General features: G+C 40.0%; 1 protein-coding gene across 1 annotated transcript in view; it reads left to right on the top strand.

Annotated features, from left to right (window-relative positions):
* Nucleotides 1-22,009, top strand: part of adam19a (ADAM metallopeptidase domain 19a) — a 253,726-nt gene that overhangs the window by 138,786 nt on the left and 92,931 nt on the right. The window contains exon 4 of the mRNA XM_041779714.1: nt 21,470-21,551. Within this exon, the coding sequence (XP_041635648.1) occupies nt 21,470-21,551 (82 nt within the window). The remainder of the gene's footprint in view (nt 1-21,469; nt 21,552-22,009) is intronic.

Below are 22,009 nucleotides of genomic sequence, written 5' to 3'. Positions count from 1 at the left end.
AAAATGCAAAAACATTTTGGAAAAATGCAAAAATAATTGTGCACTTCGGAAACTGAAAGTAAAATGAAATGTTTTCTGATATGAAGAAAATTTTGTAAAACTGAAGCCTTTGTGAAAAGGCAAAAATATTTTTGTGAATTGCAACAGAAAAATGCAAAAACATTTGCGAAACAAAAAATTGTAAAATAAAAACACCGTGAAATACTAAAACATCAAGTTGAACTAAAAACAATTTCATTATATGCAAAACCATTTAAAATGCTATGCTTAGTGATATACAAAACTATTCAGCTATACGCAAAAGCATTTTATAAAACCAACCAATTTTGTAGAACGCAGTTACATTTTGTATAACGCAAAAACATTCAGTTAAATGCAACAACATTTTGTAAAACACTCAAAACACACAAGTAGTAAAGCACAAAAACATCTTGTAGAGAGCAAAAACACAAATAAGCAATAAATGAAATACAAAAACGATTTTGTGGATTTTCAGTGAAATACAAAAATGTTTTGTTAAACGCAGACACATTTGAATACATGTTTACTGAAGTGCAGAATCCTGTCTTGACAAACAAAAACATTTAGTGAATTACAAAAAAATGCTTTATTAAACCTAAAACTGTCTTAAAATTTTGAATATTTTGATAATGAAAATCATTTTGTGAAACAAAAATGTTTTGTGACATGCAGAAATGAAACAATTCCTGAAATGTAAAACACCCTTTGTTAAAGCACAAAGTTTTAGAGAAAAGTATTTCAATTCTGTTATGTTTTTGTGTTCTGGAATATTTTAAGTTTTGTGAAATTTTCAAATATTTTCTTGCATTAAAATGTTTTGCAGTTGACCCTCAAGGCTTCCGTAGTCCTAATTTGAATGAAGTCTCTTTATGCTGATGATGCTGAGATGTTATCCTGCAGTAAAATCATCTGTTTTTAGCTGTTGTAGTTGAGTTTTGTGTTTTCTTAACCAAAGCAGAAGGCCAATCAGAGGGCAGCTGTTTTCCTTCTCTGTCCAGATGTTTATCGATGCTGCTGCTGCTGTGAACGCTCCCCGAGGTTGTGAAGACAAATAAAGGACTTCAGCAGGAGGAGATTTTTGTTAAATTAGTCGAGTCTGGGTTTGAGTAAGGAAAGATGGGGCAACAAAGGACGTGGGAGGGAGGGATAATGAATACCAGATGGTTCTACGTCACCTCCGAGGAAGCTTGAGTGCATATTTTATGTCTTTTCTGTCAGTAGGGCAATGGGTCACTCTCTCTCTCTCTCTGTTACCTCACCATCTCTGCCAGCTCGTGGTTGGCAGAAATTCATTTTTAGACATAACTAACAGCTGCTGCAGCTCTCCGACTGGTTGTTGTTTCAGCTGGCTGATAAATACTCTGTTTCTATAACAGAGCTGAGGCGCATTAGGGAGCGTAATCGAAGGGAAATGTTCTGTCTAAGTCTGATTCTTTGTGTTGTAGATGTGCACATTCATCAGGACTGAACTGAAGAACTCACCCACAGGTCAGCTTTAGTTTAAACCACTGGGCTTAAACACTGCTGGACTCAAACAGGCAGCATTTGTTCTTTGGATACAGCCTGCATGTCCAGCCTTCTGATGAGCGCCCTCCTGTGGCGGTGCAGATAATGACTGCAGTCTCTCAAAGGCAAATGCACAATGAGAGGTTTCTTTAAAGTGATGATTGATCAGGTCAGTCATTAAAATACTTTATGTTTTAGGGTCAGCTGAGGCTGGAGGGGGGGGGGTCAGGAATCCAGTTATGTCCTTGGTTAGAAATAAACATTTTCTTAGTTTACTGCTTGTTTAGAGCGACAAAATAATTGGAACGACTTTGTCGAACAGACGGCAGAAAGCCTGCAGGGAGCTGATCAAACATGAGCTGCAGACAAAATGCAGAGTGATTTGGTGCTTAAAGTTTGTCCTTTAGGGAGAGGAATGCATGATGAATTCAACACTTGAGTGTATGCCACACAGCTGTTCTGTTTAGACATGTTAACATCAGACTTTACATTATTATAACCAGCCTGAACGTTTGGTCCTAAACCTTCATCCTTCTGTGGTTAATAGTGTTCATGCAGTTGCAGCTGTTACAACCTTTGCAATAAAACAAACAGGAGGGGCCATAAATCACGCTGGAAAAGGAAAAAGAAAGAAGTAAGAATAATTGAAGAATAACTTGCACTTTATCCACCCATACCTGCCAATTTCAAGCATTTTTTGCCTCTTTTTGCCCTTTTCACCACTTTTTCCTTCCAGTTTCTGCTACCTTTAACCCATTTTTGCCATTGTCTTTGAAGATGATGTCATCCCTGTAAGCTAATAAACTTTTCCATCCTTGGCCTTTGAAGAATGTCATGCTTTAAAGCATATAAAACATTCCATCCTCACCTTTGGGGAGAATGTTGTCATTTAGAGCATATAAAACAGTCCATCCTTGCCATTGAAGATGATTTCATACATGCCTTTGAAGATGACATTGTCCTTAAAAGATAGTGAAACATTCCATTCTTGCCTTTGAAGATGACATTGTCTTTTAAAGCCCATCAAACCTTCCATCATTACCCTTGAAGATGATTCCATCCTTGCCTTTGAAGATGATTCAATCCTTTTAAAGCTTGCACAACATTCTATTCTTGCATTTAACAAGATTTCATCTTTTAAAGCTAAAAATCTTCCATCCTTGCCTTTGAAGATAATGTCATCCTTTAAAGCTTACATTCACCCTTTCCTTCATGGGAGATCTCATTCTGTAAAAGGTTCTAAAACATTCCATCCTCACCTTTGAAAATGTTGCCATCCTTTTAAAGCTTAATGAAAATGCCATCCTTTGCCTTTGTAATAGATCTCATACTTTGAAAGTTTATAAAACATTCCATCCTTGTCTTTGAAGATAATGTCATCCTTTAAAGCTTATAAAACATTCCATCCTTGCCTTTGAAGTGGATGTTGGGGGTCATTGCTGCTTCTTACAACACTCCAAAGACACAAACCCATCCCCCAATGATGATGGTTTTGGACTAGACCCAGTTCTGGTTGGTAGAAAATGAAACGGTCATTGACGAAGAACATTTCACATGTAAGGACAGCAGGTAACTTTGTTTTTGTGGATGAAGATGTTTTTGAGAATGTAACATGTGGATGGGGTTTACTTTGAAAACGATGGAGGGGGAAAAACTCAGTTTTTAAAAGTACTTTCCTATGAGTGCACCAGGACTAAGTCAGAGAAGCTTACACCAATAAACCAGCTGAAACACTAAAAATGATTAGTATAACGTGATTAGAGCATCCATGTTTGTAACGGTTAAATGCCGTCTCTCCATTATCATCGGTCTGAGTTAAACCGGCTTGTTTCGGACATCAGAGAAATCCTGACAAACTCTTCATGTAGCATTTCATTTTTCTCCTTCCATCTCCTCTCGTCTGCTCCAGTCTTTTGTTCTTTTCTTCTTTGCCAGTTTTGGAAGTGATCCTGTACTTTTCAGAGCAGCTGAGCTCCTCCAACACTTTAAGTCCCGATGACGGCAGACAGGATTTTATGGCTGTGCTTTGGAGCTGCAGATTACAGTAGAGGGGGGAGGACAGTTTGTCTTCTCCTGCTGTGTCCTTTGTTTGGGCCTTAGGGACCGTTGGGAGGAGGGAAGGGAAGAAACACTGCAGGAAAATCAAATATTTTTCCTTCTTTGTAGCCTAAAACTCATTTTGAAGCCCATTAGGTCGCTCCATCGGACTTTTTTATGTTATTAATCATCCTGGAGCCTCGGTGAGACGCCTGCTAACACTGACAGAGCTGTTAGCTTCTGGTAGCATTTTCTCAAGATAACTGATTTTTGTTTTTATGTTCCTGGAATACTACACTGTTTTTAAATTATATTGTGGCTGTAAGGGACTTTAAGGAGCTCGTCATTTCTATATAGGAAGGTAAGATCCTTATAAGACCTAGATAAAGCTGTTTACTCTCTGCAGTCTACCATCCAGCTGAAGGCTCACGCTGTGGCCGACTGATCTGTTTCAGATGAAGACTGCAACTGGAGATACAAGATCACCGATCCTATTAGAGTTCATGCAGGAAGTTAGAGATCACACAGATATGCATGCAGAAAGTGAGAACATAATGTAAACAACAAGTTATTTTGCCTTTGGTTGTTGTATGGTGTTGGCATGGCAGGACTGCATGGAAATTGCAGATACTTTTGTGTAAGGCAGGAGTTGCTGGTTCCTGCTGCTGTCATTGGTATGTTGGTTGAATTCTTTGTTCTGTCCCTTTAACATAGATCTGTCTGCGGTATCAATCTTTGCTTAAATCCTTTCACTTTGCCACCATCAGTCTACTTTTCTCCAACGAGGGCAGTCAGTTTCATAACGCTGCGTGTTCTGTCGGGGTCATCTGAACAAGGCTGTCTGGATATAAAAGTCTTCTGTTCTTTACAGTCAGCTCTGCTGAGTTTAGGTGACCATGCACATAAAATATAAATCTCAGAAATCCTTATACAAACTGCTGTTCTGACTACAGTTTCTGTTTAATTAGGATCTATTTGAAGCTGGTATTTTCTCTGTTATAAATTGATTTAATGGCAACTCTGCACGTCAGCAGTTGAAAGAGCAGATTGGAGGATTTAAATGATGACAAATATTCATCCGCGATTCACCCAGAACAAATTTTTATAGGACAAGGCAATGTAGAGAGTATTTACCTTAGGTGACCTATGCTAGGATTTCTATCTTTGTAATAAGGCTTATGAGACATCAGGGTTTTTTTCACCCACATGACATGGAAATAGCCTTTCTGTTTCAGAATGAAACACTCTTACTAGCCACCATGTACAAAGTTCCAAAAAAGTTGGGTCGCTGTGAAAAACGTTAATAAAAACAGAAATCAATGATTGTCACATCCCACAAAACATATTAGATCAGATGTTAAAACTGAGACATCTTACCATATCATAAAAACTATTAGCTCATCTAAAATTTGATGTCAGCAACACATCTCAAAAAAGTTGGAACAGGGCAAAAAATCTTGAAAAGTAAGTGTTACTAATGAAAAACAGCTAGAGGAGCATTTTGAATGTAACTAGGTTGTCAGCAGGTCAGTAAAATGACTGAGTATACAGGATAGAGAGGCAGAGTCTCTTAGGTAAGACAGTACGTCTTGTCTTACAAGAATTCTGCAGCATTTTACACTTGCATCATTTCAGGTTTGGGCCGTAAGCTTCCCTGAAAATGGTTTTGTATTGGTAGTTACTTCCTTTCCACAGTTTCAGTTCTGCTGTAAATTTTAACACAGAAAGTTCTGCACCTTCTTCTCAGATTGAAGGCCACTGCTTCAGCCTGTTCATATAAATGTAAGATGTTTGGGTGTAGAACTTAGGTTTGAATACATAGAAGAAGGCCTGAGCCTGAGCCTGAGACTCTGCAGCCTGAGCTTTACCTAGAAGGTAAAGCTCAGGCTGCAGAGTCATTAAACTTCTGCCACAGACATATCAGCTTATAGCTTCACTCTTTCATAAAGCAAAATCTTCACTGATTAGTGTTTTATATTGGAAGATTCATTGGTTTAAATTCCTCTGGAGAAAAAGCTTCAGATTTTCTGCACATTGAGATTATTTGCTCTGAGGTTTAATGGTTATTTTCCATCAGACTAACAGATAACCCGAGGACAGGAAACCGTTTCACACTGCAGGTTTCAGAAATCGTGTCAGAGGTTTCTGGTTAACCTCATCCTCTCTGAGATAGTCACACCCTCTATAGACCAACACCACACCATGTTTCAGAGAAGAGACGCTTCGAGGGAAATAAAGAGAGCAGAGGTAATAAGGTGGTGGTTTTACACGCAGGTGAAAACGTTAAACTTCCTGAGACAACATTTCCCTTTTTACTTCTCCTTTGTCGGTACCTTTGTGCATCTTTAGTGTTTGAATCTTTTCTAAGAGCACATTTTGAAGTTGAAAAATACTCCTGTAAGCTAAAATCAAACCAGTTTCCTGGTAAAATTCTCTATATTTTGAGGATTTTTCTTTTGATTCCTCTGTAAATTAGAGTGAATGAAATATTCTGATAAAGTCGAGCTCTGGGCATGTTGTTGCTTGAGGCAAAGTTTGGATTTGGTGCCCACCAGACCACCGCATTTTCTCACTAAAACCGTCTCATCAACACAGAGATGAGCAGCAGCATTTCTCTTTCAGCTACTAACACATGCCCAGAGGTTCTGACTCTCTCGATCTTTAGAACAACATTTTGATCTTTCCTCTGTGTCAAAGACGTCACCAACAGTCGCATATTACTGCAACAAAATAAGGAGGGAAGTTTTCTGTTGCAAAAACTATGAGACTTCAGCAGTTACATATTTAAGATAGATTTATGGGATGAGGTGAAACAGTTGACACTTCAGTTGCTGCCTCTGTTGTTTCTTCCTTTGTTGCCTCATTTTTTGCAACAGTTCATGCCTCAAGTGTAGCATAAGTTTTTGCAAAAGTTGTTGCCTTGGTTGTTGCAACAGTTGTTGCAGCAGTTTTGACATCAATTGCTGCCACTGTTGTGTTATCAGTTACTGCATTAGTTGTTTCCTCGGTTGTTGCCTCAGTTGCTGCATCAGTTGCCGCCTTAGTTGCTGCATTAGTTGTTTTCTCAGTTGTTGCCTCAATTGCTGCATTAGTTGTTTCCTCAGTTGTCACCTCAGTTGCTGCATTAGTTGTTTCCTCGGTTGTTGCCTCATTTAGTGCATTAGTTGCTGCCTCAGTTGCTGCATTAGTTGTTTCCTCGATCGTTGCCTCAGTTGCTGCATCAGTTGCCTCAGTTGCTGTATTAGTTGTTTCCTCAGTTGTTGCCTCAGTTGCTGCATTAGTTGTTTCCTCGATCATTGCCTCAGTTGCTGCATTAGTTGTTTCCTCGGTGGTTGCCTCAGTTGCTGCATTAGTTGTTGCCTCTGTTGCTGCATTAGTTGTTTCCTCGGTTTTTGCCTCAGTTGCTGCATTAGTTGTTGCCTCTGTTGCTGCATTAGTTGTTTCCTCTGTTGTTACCTCAGTTGCTGCATCAGTTGCCTTAGTTGCTGCATTAGTTGTTTCCTCAGTTGTTGCCTCAGTTGCTGCATTAGTTGTTGCCTCAGTTGCCGCCTCAGTTGCTGCATTAGTTGTTTCCTCAGTTGTTGCCTAAGTTGCTGCATTGTTTGTTTCCTCAGTTGTCACCTCAGTTGCTGCATTAGTTGTTTCCTTGGTTGTTGCCTCATTTAGTGCATTAGTTGCTGCCTCAGTTGCTACATTAGTTGTTTTCTCAGTTGCTGCATTAGTCGTTTCCTCGATTGTTGCCTCAGTTGCTGCATTAGTTGTTGCCTCAGTTGCTGCATTAGTTGTTGCCTCGTTTGCTGCATTAGTTGTTGCCTCAGTTGCTGCATTAGTTGTTGCCTCAGTTGCTGCATTAGTTGTTGCCTCAGTTGCGGCATTAGTTGTTGCCTCGGTTGCTGCATTAGTTGTTGCATCGGTTGCTGCATTAGTTGTTGCCTCAGTTGCTGCATTGTTTGTTTCCTCAGTTGTCACCTCAGTTGCTGCATTAGTTGTTTCCTTGGTTGTTGCCTCATTTAGTGCATTAGTTGTTGCCTCAGTTTCTGCAGTTGTTGTTGTCTCAGTTGCTGCATTAGTTGTTGCCTCAGTTGCTGCATTAGTTGTTGCCTCAGTTGCTGCATTAGTTGTTGCCTCAGTTTCTGCATTAGTTGTTGTCTCAGTTGCTGCATTAGTTGTTGCCTCAGTTGCTGCATTAGTTGTTGCCTCAGTTTCTGCATTAGTTGTTGTCTCAGTTGCTGCATTAGTTGTTGCCTCAGTTGCTGCATTAGTTGTTGCCTCAGTTGCTGCATTAGTTGTTGCCTCAGTTGCTGCATTAGTTGTTGCCTCAGTTACTGCATTAGTTGTTGCCTCAGTTTCTGCATTAGTTGTTGTCTCAGTTGCTGCATTAGTTGTTGCCTCAGTTGCTGCATTAGTTGTTGCCTCAGTTGCTGCATTAGTTGTTGCCTTAGTTGCTGCATTAGTTGTTGCCTCGGTTGCTGCATTAGTTGTTGCCTCAGTTGCTGCATCAGTCGTTCTCTGTTGATGCTTCAGTTGTTGCATGAATTGCAACAACTGTGACATCAGTTGCTGCCTCCTTGTGTTTTCCATTGTGTTTTTAGTGGTTGCCTCAGTTGTGGCCTCTGTTGTTGCATTTGTTCTGGTATCAGTTGCTGCCTTTGTTGTGGTTTCAGTTTCAGCAACGAAGGTTGCAACAACATCAGACTAGCATCCCCTGCCATGCTTGTCGTGTTGCCTAAATTTGAAGATTACATTGCTGGGAAAATGGAATTGCACACTAACGTTTAAAGCAACGTAATACCGTGTTTTTCTGAGGTCCAACCTGTGGAAAAGCAAACGTTCTCTGTTGAATCAACTACAAACCAGGTCCAGGTCTCGCCCAGCTCCAGTCCTGGAACTGACTCAGTGGAAAAGAGGTGATTGAGGTCACAGCTGCCGTTGGCTTCAAAATCCCTGTTGGAGGCAGACCCTTGTTTTTGAGCTTTAATTGTTTTTACCTCCAATCTCAAGGCCTCCTGCTGGAAATCGATTAAACGAGTCTGTCACCAAACTTTGGCCTGATTAGAGAGATAAATCATTGATGACTTCTGTGTCATTATATTTCCACCTTTTAGATCCCTTCTTTATGAACTTTAGGCAGGAAGTGTCTTCTCTGGTTCTGTTTTTTGGAGGTCAAAGTGAGCGTGTTTCCCCCTGAACAGAGACATCTCTGAGGCTAAAGCTAAGCTACAATCACAGAGTAACACTATCATGGCTGTGGTGCTAACTCTGATCTGAGGCGTCCATCCCTGCTCATATTTGATTTTCATCCTGTTACGGCTCATTCAGTTAAAAAATAAAGCGCTTTATATCCCTGACTCTGTTTCCAGCTCTGATAATAAAACCGTCTCAGTTATCCGAGCGTGTTCGTCAGTCCGCATTAGTCACGGTCTTGTGACCTGTTTGTTTGGACACATGTAACACTGGTTGTATTGAGCTGTGTTTGCTCATGAGGCCTGTTTATCACATATTTCATATTAAACAGCTGAGCTTTGTGTGCAGCTGCTGCTGTTGACTCTGTGGTTTAACGTCTGTTCCACCCATCCTGTTGGTTACAAATGAGAGAAAACACCCACAGGATGGTGCATTTAAAGAGATAGTGGGTTTAATTAAGTGATCAAGAACTTATTTTAACTGTGTCTAACTGTGTCTTAGCCGTGTTCACACCGCAGTGATGGCTGCTAAACATGGTATCCTTCTGTGGCTTTTTTGCTGTTTGTTTACATAAAAACTGTTTTGGTGCCTGAAATAATAAAATTATGAGGGTGAAACAGTGCAAGCTTTCAAAAACAGCACTGTCTCAGTCATTTTGTGAACCTGCGATGTACTGCTATGAATAATATAATTTTTTTATATGAATTCTTGGGCATTAGAATTCCTTTGAAAGTTTTTTATGTCTTTTTAGAATTCTTTTATATGGATTTTACATCTTGTTACCTTAATTGCCCCATTGCTTATGAATCATGATCCACCTGTTTATGTTTTTACTGCCGTCCTTGTAAAGCACTTTGTAACTTTGAAAAGTGCTCTATAAATAAAGGCTCTTACTTTCTTCTGTAGTTTTCAGGCATTAGAAATATGTTCACGCCCATAGCCAGAGGTGTTCAGTGAGTTTAAAAGGAATTTATGAACTGAGGACTCTGTTCAACAAAAACAACTCCCCATAAGGCATATTTCCTAAACAGTTTAGTAAACAACAGACTCTGGCATGAGGCTCCACAACAATTTTATTCAGTCACCATAAATTATACGTCTTCATTATTTGTTTTCACCCGCATCTGATTTCAAAACAGCTGATCTGGACGAGGAAGTTTGACAATGTCAATTAATTCCTGATAAGATTCAACATGGGTACTTGACATAATTTTATCATAGATTCACAAACTGAACTGTGGTAGAAGGTGACGTCTGACAAGAGAGGACGCAGAACAGCAGGTGAAATTATGGGACTGATGTGATGAGAGTTTCTGTGTAGCAGAGAGAGAGAGAAAGAGAGGGGCAGAGCTAGCGGACACTGCGCGTACTTAATTGATCAGGGATGGCACTGATCTCCAAAAATAGATATCCTGAGGGTTCATTTACTAACATGTGATGCCCAGGTATAGAGATACCTTTATCATATTTATAATACACACCAGCCTGATGTACAGAGAGAGAGAGAGAGAAAAAATGCTCAAAATGAGGCCCCCCTGGGTGATGAGGCCCTACTCACTATGTGTAGTCAGTTTATAGGCAGGGGCAGGCCTGGGAATGATGATCAGGAAAGGAGCCAGAGGCCAGATTTGAACCTTGGCAACTTGCATAAATGTGACACTACATAACCACTAGACACTCTGTGCCCCAAGAAGGCCTCTTTTAACAGCTTTTCTCCCTCATTATAAGAAATTCATCATTTTGAAAAATGGCGGTTAACTGTTTTGGTGAAATATCTGATAAAACACAGAGTGAACACACCTGTATGTGGTTCAGCGTTGTGTTGCTGAAATAGTCAAGGCCTTCCCTGAAAGAGACGTTTTCTGGATGGGAGCATATGTTGCTCTAAAACCTCTGTGTACTTTCCAGCATTGATAGTGCATAGAGCATAATGGGAAATGATTCTAATCCTACAAAAAAAGAGAATACAAACAGTATAAAGGCCCTTAGCCTGTGAAAAGCTCAGTTTTTTGTGATTTTACTTCTATTAATGACCGTATCTGGAAACGAGGAGGGACTGGCCCACTGATTTGGCCACAGACCCCCCTCTTTAACTAGCCCCAGGTCAGAGTTTTGTGAAGACTGAAAGTTTAACTCCCTTTCTGCAGATTCATGGTGGTCCCTACTTTCTTAAACTCTTTTTGCCCTCTAGACCACTGCTCCAGTCACATGATTGAGAGCTATAAATCCACGAATATGACCCTGGATTTCATTGATCTGTCTTTAAAGCAGCTGGACTCCACTGACAAAAACAGAAATCTCCTTCATCGTTGTTTTCCTCTCCTCATGGTTCCTCCTATAGCTCGTTCAAAAGAAATATAGGAGCTGTGCTAAAGAATAAAGAGTCAACAGGAGGAGAGATAATGGCTCTAAAAACACAGTTCCTCCACAGATACAGACACTGTCCGGCTGTTTATCCTCATTAGAGTGAATTTATCCACACACAGAGAGCGTGCAGCCATCTGCTCTCCCCCCTCCTCGTGGAGAGACCATTACTCTCAGATTTGGGAGTATCTCAGCGGTTTGACCCGCTGTGTGAGTCTGCAGCTGGAGCTCAGGGGGAGAGGAAGCGGCTGGGTGTGTTTGTGTCATTATTCAGTATCAGACCCGCTGATGAGCTCTTCCACATCCACCGGCTCTTTTTTAATGAGCGTACGTGGTTGACGAGTACGTGGCAGAACAAGATCTGCCGAGAAAACCGCCAAAAATCCACCACAAGAGGAGCGAGAGGCTGGTTCTTCAAATCAGCACATTTTCTGGAAAGTATTGCACCACCCTTCACTTTGGGTTTTTGTGTCAGCTTTGCAATATGGCAACTCACGCTGGCATTGAAAGTTTGGGGGAGATTTTAACAGTATTAACGCTCCAGATTTTCCAAATCAGATCCCATTTCATGCAATTTCTACTGCTCATGCCTGGAAAGAATTAGAGGCCTACTGCTGGCACATTTTGGCAAATAACCTGGAGCTTTCTGCATTATTTCCCACTCACTAAAGCTCTCAGATTCCTAAGAACAAGGAGAAATTTGTTGTTCTAATAGTACCTAAAATCACTTTAATGGCTGAATTTTTAAGGCTCAATCTGTCCTTCAACTTACAAGTTTAAAGCTGTCCATGCACATTCATCTGTGACATTATGCAGGATTTATACAGCTTTTGTCTCTCCATAATAACACAAACCCTGCTGATTGTTTCCATTATCCTGTTTAATTTGATCTCAAATTGAAAAATAAATTGCTCGGGCCTTATCTCTGCTGCAGCAGGAAGATAAGACTTTATCACAGTCCAGATTTGTTGATTGCATTGATTTGTGATGTCAAAACTGAGTGAAGCTCACTGGGAACTTTCTGTGTGACATTGATTTTTGAATATTACTCAATTTAAAATTTACAGGAGTAGGCTGAGGCGTCTTTGTGTAATTCTGAAGTTCATTCAGTGATGGGATTATAAAGTTTGGTGTATGATGTATGAAATCATCCAGACAGAGAGGTTTTTATGGTTTGGCTGCAAAGAAGTGCACATGCAAACATGTCCATTCTAGGTGCAAAGATACACTACATGGACATCTTTTAATTATTGAATTCAGGTGTATTTTGTTGTTGTTGTTGTTGTTTTTAAGATTTATTTTTGGGCCTTTTCATGCCTTTATTAGATAAAGGAAGGACAGTGGATAGACTCGGAAACAGGGAAGAGAGTGGAAAAGACATGCGGTAAAGGGCCACAGGCTGGATTCAAGCCCAGGCCGCCCACGTACATGGGTAGCGCCTTGATCCACTTGACCATATGCGTGCCTGAATTCAGGTGTATTTGTGATCCTAAATGGTCCATGCCGAAGAGCTCAGTGACTTCATGCGTGGTACTGTGATGGATGCCACCTTTACATTAAGATGATTGGTGAAATTTCATCCCTACTGGATATCCCACAGTCAACTGTAAGTGATATTATTAGAAAGTGGAAGAGTTTAGGAACAACAGCAACTCAGCCAGAAAGCAGAAGACCACAGAGCGAGGTCTACAACTGCTTAAGGCGTAAAACTCTCCAGCACTCTGCTGATTCCATAGCTGAAGAGTTATGAACTTCCACTCGCAACAATGTAAAAACATTCATTGAGCTCCCACCGTATTAATGTAAAAACTATGCTGTGGGAGCTTAATGAATGGGTTTAGATGGCCGAGCAGCTGCATGCAAACATCACATCACTACGTCCAATGCCAGGCGTCGGATGGAGTTGTGTAAAGCACACCGAGACTGGACTGTTGAGCAGTGGAAACAAGTTCTGTGGAGTGGCCATTCACACTTCTCTGATTGTTACCTACCTGACGGTGAAGTTTGGTGGAGGAAAGATAATGGTATAAGGCTGTTTTTCAGGGTTGGGGCCAGGCCACTTATCTCCACTGAAGGTCAGTCTTAATGCTTCAGCACGCCAGGACATTTTAGACAATGCTATGCTTCCAACTGTGAGGCAAGAGTGTAGGGAAGGCCCTTTTCTATTTCTCCATGACTGTGCCCCAGTGCACAAAGCAAGGACTATAAAGACATAGCTTGATGTCTGAGTCTGGAAGAACTTGACTGGCCTGCACAGAGACCTGACCTTAACTCCATTGAGCACTTTTGGGATGAACTGGAACAGCAGTTGAGATCCAGGCCTTCTGGTCAGACATCAGTGCCTGACCTCATAAATGCTCTACAGAATGAATGGGCACAATTTCTTTGAGCGTAGCACCTTTTTCCATTTCACATTTATCTTCTTGCAATTTCAATTTTCAACCAGCTGTCTGCGACTTGCTGAAATGAACATTTGTGATCTAAAATGGATCATTCTTAAGAGCTCAGTGACTTCAGGTGTGGCACTGTCATGGACCTTTGCAATGAGATGGTTGGTGTCTGCAACCTGCCAACTTGAATATTTGTGATCCTAAATGGGTTGCTTACATTTATCTGTCTTCCATGTCATGTAACCAACTGCCTGCGACTTGCCGATCTGAATCTCAGGCAACATCATCAGACAGTGTAATTCAAGCATTAACAGCTCAGTTCAGACAGCTGTGACATTCTTTAACAGACACATCATGTTGCAAATCTTTGGGCTGAAGATATCTGCTAAAAACAATATTTTTCCATAGAAAAAAATGTCCCTGCAACACCCTTGAATTTCTCATGCATTAGTTTGTTTAGCACTGTTCATTTTGCTTACATGCACAGCTGATAAAGTAGGCCGGAGTGGGTGTCATGAGGTTGAAAATTCCAGGTGAAATGCATGATTTTATGTAATGGAATATTCTGCTTTGAAAGCATCAAAACAAGATTTCCCATATCACATTGATCTGCTTGCAACGTCCAAGTCCAGTTCTTTGCAACTTGTCAAACTCAATCCCCAGCAACACCGTCAGCCGGCTGCAACTGTTTCCTGCAACACTCTAAAACCGTCTCATCACATCTCTAATCTTTGATCCTGAAACAAGCGGGAATTCCCATCATTATGAGTGAAAGCTGGATGGACATGGCTGTAGAAATGTAGTCAAAATCAGGGCCAAACTGCAGGGAAAAACACACCAAATGTGCCTCAGGACAAGGTAACACTAAAATTAATTTATCTCATTTTTACAAACTCACTTACTGATAATATTTCCACGTCTCCTTCCTTTTTCCCCCAGAGAAGCGCTGAGAAAATTAAACATTTCAGAGTACTTGCCCGTCTTCAAGGTTTTCCAGAGCTAATCACACATTCATATTAATCCCTCTGAGATATTGGAGAGTGATCTTTGTCTCTCCATTATGCATCCGCCTTGAAAGACACCTGTGAAGAAAAGCAATCAGCTCTTTCTCTGGTCCTTTTGATGAAAACTCTGAGTAAATACCGTCCTGAAGAAGATGGACTCTCCCTCTCTGTGCACCAGCTTCAAACGAATTATCTTTAGAGGACTGCAACGTCAGACGCTCTTTTTATATTGCAGAGCAAATTGTCTGCAGTAAAAGGGGTGAGAAAGCTGGATTATGTTCCATTACGATCTCCCTCGATGAATAATACAATAGGGCCTCCAGGACCAAATGGAGATTGGGCTCATCTTTTCATGTCCGTCATTCATTTGCTCAGGGATCTGCAGCCGGGGAGCGTCTCCTGGCTGGTCAGATATTCAGCCACACGCTGAGGTGGCGCCGGGGCTCATGTCCTCACCGTACCTCTGGTTCATACGTCTGTAACCGTCTGCTCAGGGACGTCCTGGCATTTGACGAGCCACTCGTTCATCCTCCTGGACCCGACAGATGTCACATTTCTCCTCTCATACGCTGAAATGGAGCCAGAGCCTTTTGTTACAAGGTGACCTTTAAGAAACAAATCAAACAATGATCTGTTTTATCTCCCTGAAGACGTGTGGATGGAGACATTTTTCACTTTTTCTCTTGTTGTGCTTTTTTGTCTTGTTGTCACTGCAATCCGAAACACATTTCAACTTAGAACCCTCAAAACTTTCAGTCATTACTGTTGTGTTGTATTGTTCTGCATTAAGTCATTTCATGTATCATAGCATATTATACCTTTTTGTATTGTATGGTATCATATCATACTGCACAGTATAGTATCATACCCTATTGTGTCGTATTATACCACACTGTATAATATCATTTATCATTGTTAAGTCCTATCAAATTGTGACACATAGTATCGTATCATTTCATTTCAGATCAGATCAAGTCAAACCATATCACATCGTATCGTACTGTATCATATTGTATAGTATGTATCGTACCATATAGTGTAGTGTTGTATCACAGTATTGTATTGTCTTTGAATACTGTTTATTACTGTGCTCTGAGGTTTGTCTCTGGTCGCCTCATACGAACTCTATGCTGTATCTGGTTGGCCTTTCTTTAGCGCTCGCAGGTACACTCACTGGCTGACTCTAATTTACAAGGCTCTACTTGGCTTAGTTCCTTCTAATTTATGTACTCTTTTTCAAAGAAGAAGCAAGCCACTATACCTTGCGTTCTTGTGATACTTTCCACCTGCCTGTTCCTCATGTCAGGACTGAACGGGGGAAAAGGCCATCAGTTTTGCTGCCCCGTCTGCATGGAATAATCTCCAGACTGATTTGAAACTGTCAGATCTCTTCACTGGAAAACTTTCTTTCTATCTTAAATGGCATGGAACAGTGCTTGTGTTTTTGAATTGTTATTGTGATTCCTACTTTAAAATATGATCTAGCTCTAATTCTTTATTATTGTTTGTTCTAACATAGTGTTTATAATCAGTCTCTTGAATATGTTTACTAAATTGTACCAATTGTACCCCTCCTAAATTGTATTGTACTGTATCAAATTGTTAACTGTTAAGCAGAAGGATACGCCCGTTTCCGTGTTTCTCACAATCTATCTTGCAAAGCTCCCGTCTGAACCGTTTGGGCGCGGTTAGAAAGTGACAGGTACAATCAGCGATGAGGGGCAGTACTTTCGGGCGCAACGGAGTCGCAATGTAAACAAGCAGCAACAAGAGGCCGGTGACATTATGGTGGAGTACATTAGTGTAGATGCTGCTAAAGTGCCAGTTTTATCACAACTTGACAGCATTTCTTGGTTAAAAGAAGAAAAAAGAACAGCATTGAGTCGTTTTCTTTTCAAAAACGACAAAAGTCGTGTACTGACATGTCTATGGTCGCCATGGTTCACAAAATGGAGTTCTCTATGGTGTTTACTCCTTCGGTATGGGCGCAGCTCAGTAGCAGCTACATCACGTGTTTTGTTTCTCTGATTGGCCCGTAAAGATGTGACAGACAGAAAGTTCATCCAGTCACCATCCGAGTTTTTTTTAAAAGCTCTGCCCTTTCCCAAATACTGTCTATGAGTGGTTTTCCAGATGGATGCGTGAAACAAATCCATCTGCCGTGCCAGGTTATCAAATTGTGCCATATCATGTTGTATTGTAGTGTAGCGTAGCGTACTGTTTCGTGTATTATCGTATCGTATTGTATGGTATTGTACAGTATTGTCCCTTAGCATGGCATATCGTACTGTACCGTATTTTAGTGTATTGTATCGTACATTACCATACCATATCATATCTTATCATTACGCACAATACCGTACTGTATCACACTATCCCATACTCTTCTGTACCATACCAGATCGTATCGTATTGTACCGTGTCATATTGTATTGTATCGTATCATTTTTTTACTGTATCATATCGTACCTTCCCATATCCTAATATAATGTCTCATAGCGTAGCGTATCTTACTGTACTGTATTGTAGCATAACATATCGTATCATTTCAAACAGTATTGTCGCGTAGCATATTGTACAGTACCGTAGAGTAGTGTATCATATCATACCGCACCATAGGGTATCGTAGAGTACCAGATCGTATCGTACAGTTTGGTAGCATACATTACTGTATTGTAAAGTATCTTGATGTACTGTTCTGTACAGTACTGTGCCTTGTTATATCATGTTGCGTAGTGTTTTAATCGTATTGTATTGGACCATATTATTTTATATATGATATAGTATGGAGCATTATGGTGTTATCATTTTTGTTTCATGGTCTCATCTTGCATCTTATCTCAAAGTAGACCATTTTTCAAAAGAGTAAAAAATTTGACCAAAAACCAGCACCCGTGGCCCTGTTTCACTTTTCGAAAAAGTGTCTCATCTCATCCTTTCTCTAGCCTTTCATCCTGATCACTTTGTGATTTCTTCAATGTTACTTGTGCTCCGTTTTTGATAAGTCAAAATCTCACAATTACGTGGGAGGATTTCTCTTGAATTGGCAGAAAGTTAAAGTTTGCTTTCACAATGAAATCATAAGAAATTGGTAGTCATAGGAAAAATCTTTGGAATATTGCTGGATATTCTCTTGAACTGAAGGTCAAAAGTCACCATAATCTGTCAAAAACTTTTCTGGGTATAACAGTTCTATCCGTCCATGAGGGCCAAAGAATGAGGAATTTTCTTCAAAATTTGCAAAAATGTCTGCTCATGTTTAATGATATTCTGAATTCATTTTAGAGGTCATAACCCAGCCCAGACTTTCTTCTTGACCCTTGTCAGTACTCTCACTGCAGTTATATACTTTACACTTTGGAGTGTATGTTTGAGATTTTTAGCATATCTATACCATAATATTGTTAATAATACTGCATGTCCTGACTGCAGTTACCCTGTGTTTCTGGAATCACTGACAGAAGTAAACTCTCTCTGGACTTGTTGGCATCTGCATTAAATCCCCCGGAAGCTTCTAGTCTTTTGTTACCCTTTACAAGCCGAGCTTTCTGAAAATCACAACAAAAGTGCAGACAAAGAAAGTTTGCTTGCAGCAGATAAGAATTTGCATGAGATTTGATACAATCAGGGAGAAAGGATATTTTCCTCTGCGGTCTTTTCTGTTATCATTCCTCGACTCCATCAACATGAAAGAGCGTGGTCCTGCTGATCCAACATTTCATTTGGGGGAGATTATGCTTTCTGCAATCAAGCTTTAGCAATATCAAGAAAATGATACAGGGATGTCAGCAAGCAGAGAGAAGCTATGAATATCATTGTCTGACGGTGCACTTTCTTCAAAGACGATGTTTTAGCATCAGAGGGAACAAGGTTTCACTCATCCGACAGACTGAAGTCAGAACTCTGAGCGTGCATGCTTAAAGAGCTTAGCGGCCGTATTCTGATGTATTTATAGAGATTAATGTTGCAGCTTTATTATACTCAGATGTACAGATCACCTCCTGTTTGTGGTTATTTCTCAATCATTTGATTTGTGAGTCGTTTTGGTGTGCAGAGAGCGAACCAGGCCAAGAGGGAAGTCTTATTGATCTTCTACTCTATGGTTAATGTGTTTAAACTAAAAGCTTATGCCCCTGTTTTTATTGTGTAAGTGCAAAAGTTTAGACTGTATGTGCACGGAGAATAAACCTGTGACTTTTCATTAATGTGTGTACCAGAGCTCAAAACTGCAAAAACAAACCGGGCAAAGTGATTACGTTAATCTTTATTCTATTGACTGCTTGAATGTTTTTATGCTCCTCAATGAATCTAGAGAGCCTACGGCAAATTTCTGCTATGGTGGACTGTTAGGTCTCTCCCCTCTTTATTTATCAAGCTCAGGGTTTATTGCTGGATCAGTATATGTAATGTTGTATAGTAGTTAGTCAGCATTTTACCATTATTATCCAATTACCCCTTTTTATTGTGGAACTTGTATATTTGATCAGTAATATTTATAATTCTATAATTTAACAATCGACCAATCAAAGCTATCAAAATAGTCTTTTTATGTTGGCATGCATCGGCTATAAGGAAGGGGAAAAGGGAAGTGTTTCTGGGACTTTGGGAAATGGCATCTAAGTTTAATTTAGATACTGTTTAATGGGCAACAAAATGTAAATGCTTCAGTAAGGATGATAAATGATACAAGACAGGACAATACGAGAGGATAGGAGACAATAAGAAACCAGAAAAAATATGAGAATAGACAAGAAGAGACGAGATGAGACAAGACAACACCACAAGAGATGATTTGATCAGGATGATGTGTTATAGGATGAGATGTGGTGATACTAGATGAGATCTTATGAGACGATATGATACAAGATGATACGATGCAAGATGAGGTGGGACTAGACAAAACAAGACACAAAGATATGAGCCAAGACAATCCAAGATGATACAAAATGAGACGAAATGTGACGGGATAGATGAGATGCAGCAAGACAAAAAAGACAAGATGAATCAAGACCAGACTGTATGGTATGAGACGAGACAATATGACATGAGACAAGAGGATACAAGATGAGAAGAGATGAAAAAAGGACAAAAGGAATCAAGACCAGACCATGCGGTATAGTATGGTGTGATATGAGTTGAGAGGATACAGGACCATACAAGGCAGTGTGATACGAGATGATGACTCAAATCAAAGAGTCTGGTTTTAATCCAAAATAATTACATTGAATACAAATGTTAGTCAGCTCTTTACCACTGATTCTGGGTTACTGAGGCTGCTTTAACCCCTTAAAAAGAGGTATTATACTTTTCCAATTTTTAAAACATAAATGTAAAGTCACAATGTTGGGTGTCCATACTTCACGTATGCAAATTTTCAAACTGCAAGATAGACGTATGTGGCAGAAATCTTGGAATTAGAGTGTAAACTAATGAAAACGGTTCGTTGGGAATCTCTCCGAGATTTTCCTGAGATGAGATTTTGATGGAGCGAACTGATGAGGTCATCGCAATAAGATCTCCTGACTGGTTCGTCTGTGCTGCTGGCAAAGCGGAACAGACCGCCCCCACAAGGCCTTTTAGCCATTTTAACACAGTAATTAAACACTTACCAAACAGATACGTCCTGCTCTAGCGTTCACTGCTGCTGGTTTTCCTCCCCCTTTCTCTCCAAACTATCAGGATCAGACTCCGGGTCTAACACGTACAGACGTGTATCAAAATTCGCCATATTTTACTCAGTCGGACCAGTTCATTCAAAGTTTACAAGTACTAGCATACTAACATCGTCACATTGGAGGGGGTGGGCACAAAACATTGAGTCCTGCCACCAGCCAGCCTCCGGAAAATTGACCAATGGGAGGAAAGCAGGTCCGTGGAGGGGGGGGTGTTGAAGAGACAGCAGCGAAAATGAAGCGTTTCAGACAGAGGTTAAAATAAGGGTTTTTCAGGACGTCAGTGTGAGAAACACGAGGAGTTTTTCGAGCTGTAAACCATGTGAAGCTACTACGTGTGTATCAGAGAGATGTGTAAAGCCTTGAAAAAAGGTATAATACCCCCACTTTAAAGCCTGTTGTATCATATTTGATACATACTCATATACCTTTTTCTAATCAATATGATCAATAAATTTCTAAAAAATTCTGAATACAATCTGATAAATGATAAAAATGCCCTCAAGTGGATTATCAGTTACCAAAAATACCTAATGTATCAAATGAGGTACAAAAATATAGAAGTTAAATTTTATGGAAATTTGTTTTTTTTTTTTTTTTTGGATTTCAGTAGAAAGTTAAGTAATCATTTCAGTCCCAAAAAATGAGAAATTTCTGGCTATAATTTGAGTTTTCAGGCTTTAATGGGTTTAAATCTCCTTAGTCTTTGAAAAAAACTCACTGGAAAGGAGAACAGCTTGGTGCTGTCATCCCTAAGATATTTTATGTAATAATTTCTCTCATTTATGTAATTTCCCCATGATCCTCATTCTAATTTCCTAGACTCATAAGCATCCTAGAGTAGAGTTATAAACCAGGTCTGGACAACTCTGCCTTCACTGTTCTGCAGATTAGCAAGGTCAGGAAAGGTCCATCATCATCTCTAGGCAACGGCACAGTCAGCTGCTGTCAGTCATTTAGCCATTAGAGCTAATGACTTTAACCAATGTGATCTGCTGATGTTATGAGCTGGCTAAGGGAGGAAAAGTCTGCCTCTGCAGTGATGCTGTTTTTTTAATCACAGAATTATTGTTTGGTTTGGGTCACAGGATAAACACCTCCTGTCTTAAGTATTTACCCTGTTTGATGAAGTTCTCTCTTTGTGGATACTGTCACAAATAATTCACTTAACCCCAGATTTGTCTGTGTTAGTCCTCAATTTAACACATTACACCTTAAAGAGATTATTAGAGTTAAATATCGACTAATAACCAGTTTCTTTTTCTTCTCTCTTCTCCTTTTCATTTCCCAGAGAGCTTTTGGGTCCAGACTTCACTGAGACGTACTACACCAAGGACGGACAGCCAGTGACTCTGGACAGTTACAATTACACTGTAAGTATCTCTGTTTATAACTGCTGCTAACTGACACAGTCATTCATTAAAGCACTTTATTAAAGACCATTCTGTCAGCTGACGTGATAAGCTCTGTTCTGCTAGTAAACAAAAAGGATTGCTTTATTAATGTCCGCTCCGCCTCGCTCAGAGTGAGTTAGTACTTTACAGCTCTAAATGGATCTGCACGCTACAATTATCATCAGGAAATGTCTACATGAGTATGATCCCTACACTTTACAAAACAGTGATTTTTCCCACACTTGAAATTATTTCCCTGGCATGGAGGCGATCGATATCACAATTACTCAGTCCTGCAGACCTCCTTGCATGGTTTATCCAGATGAAGGGACAACAGCCTGAAGGAATCTAGTACTGAGCTACGAGGCTAGCTGAGTCCTTTTAACATATAAAGATCCTCATTTTATTACAAACATGCTTTAAATTAAAGCAGTAAT

Source organism: Cheilinus undulatus, linkage group 22 (genome assembly GCF_018320785.1).
Source record: "Cheilinus undulatus linkage group 22, ASM1832078v1, whole genome shotgun sequence".
Lineage (NCBI taxonomy): Eukaryota > Metazoa > Chordata > Actinopteri > Labriformes > Labridae > Cheilinus > Cheilinus undulatus.
This window is presented reverse-complemented; position numbering and strand designations above follow the sequence as displayed.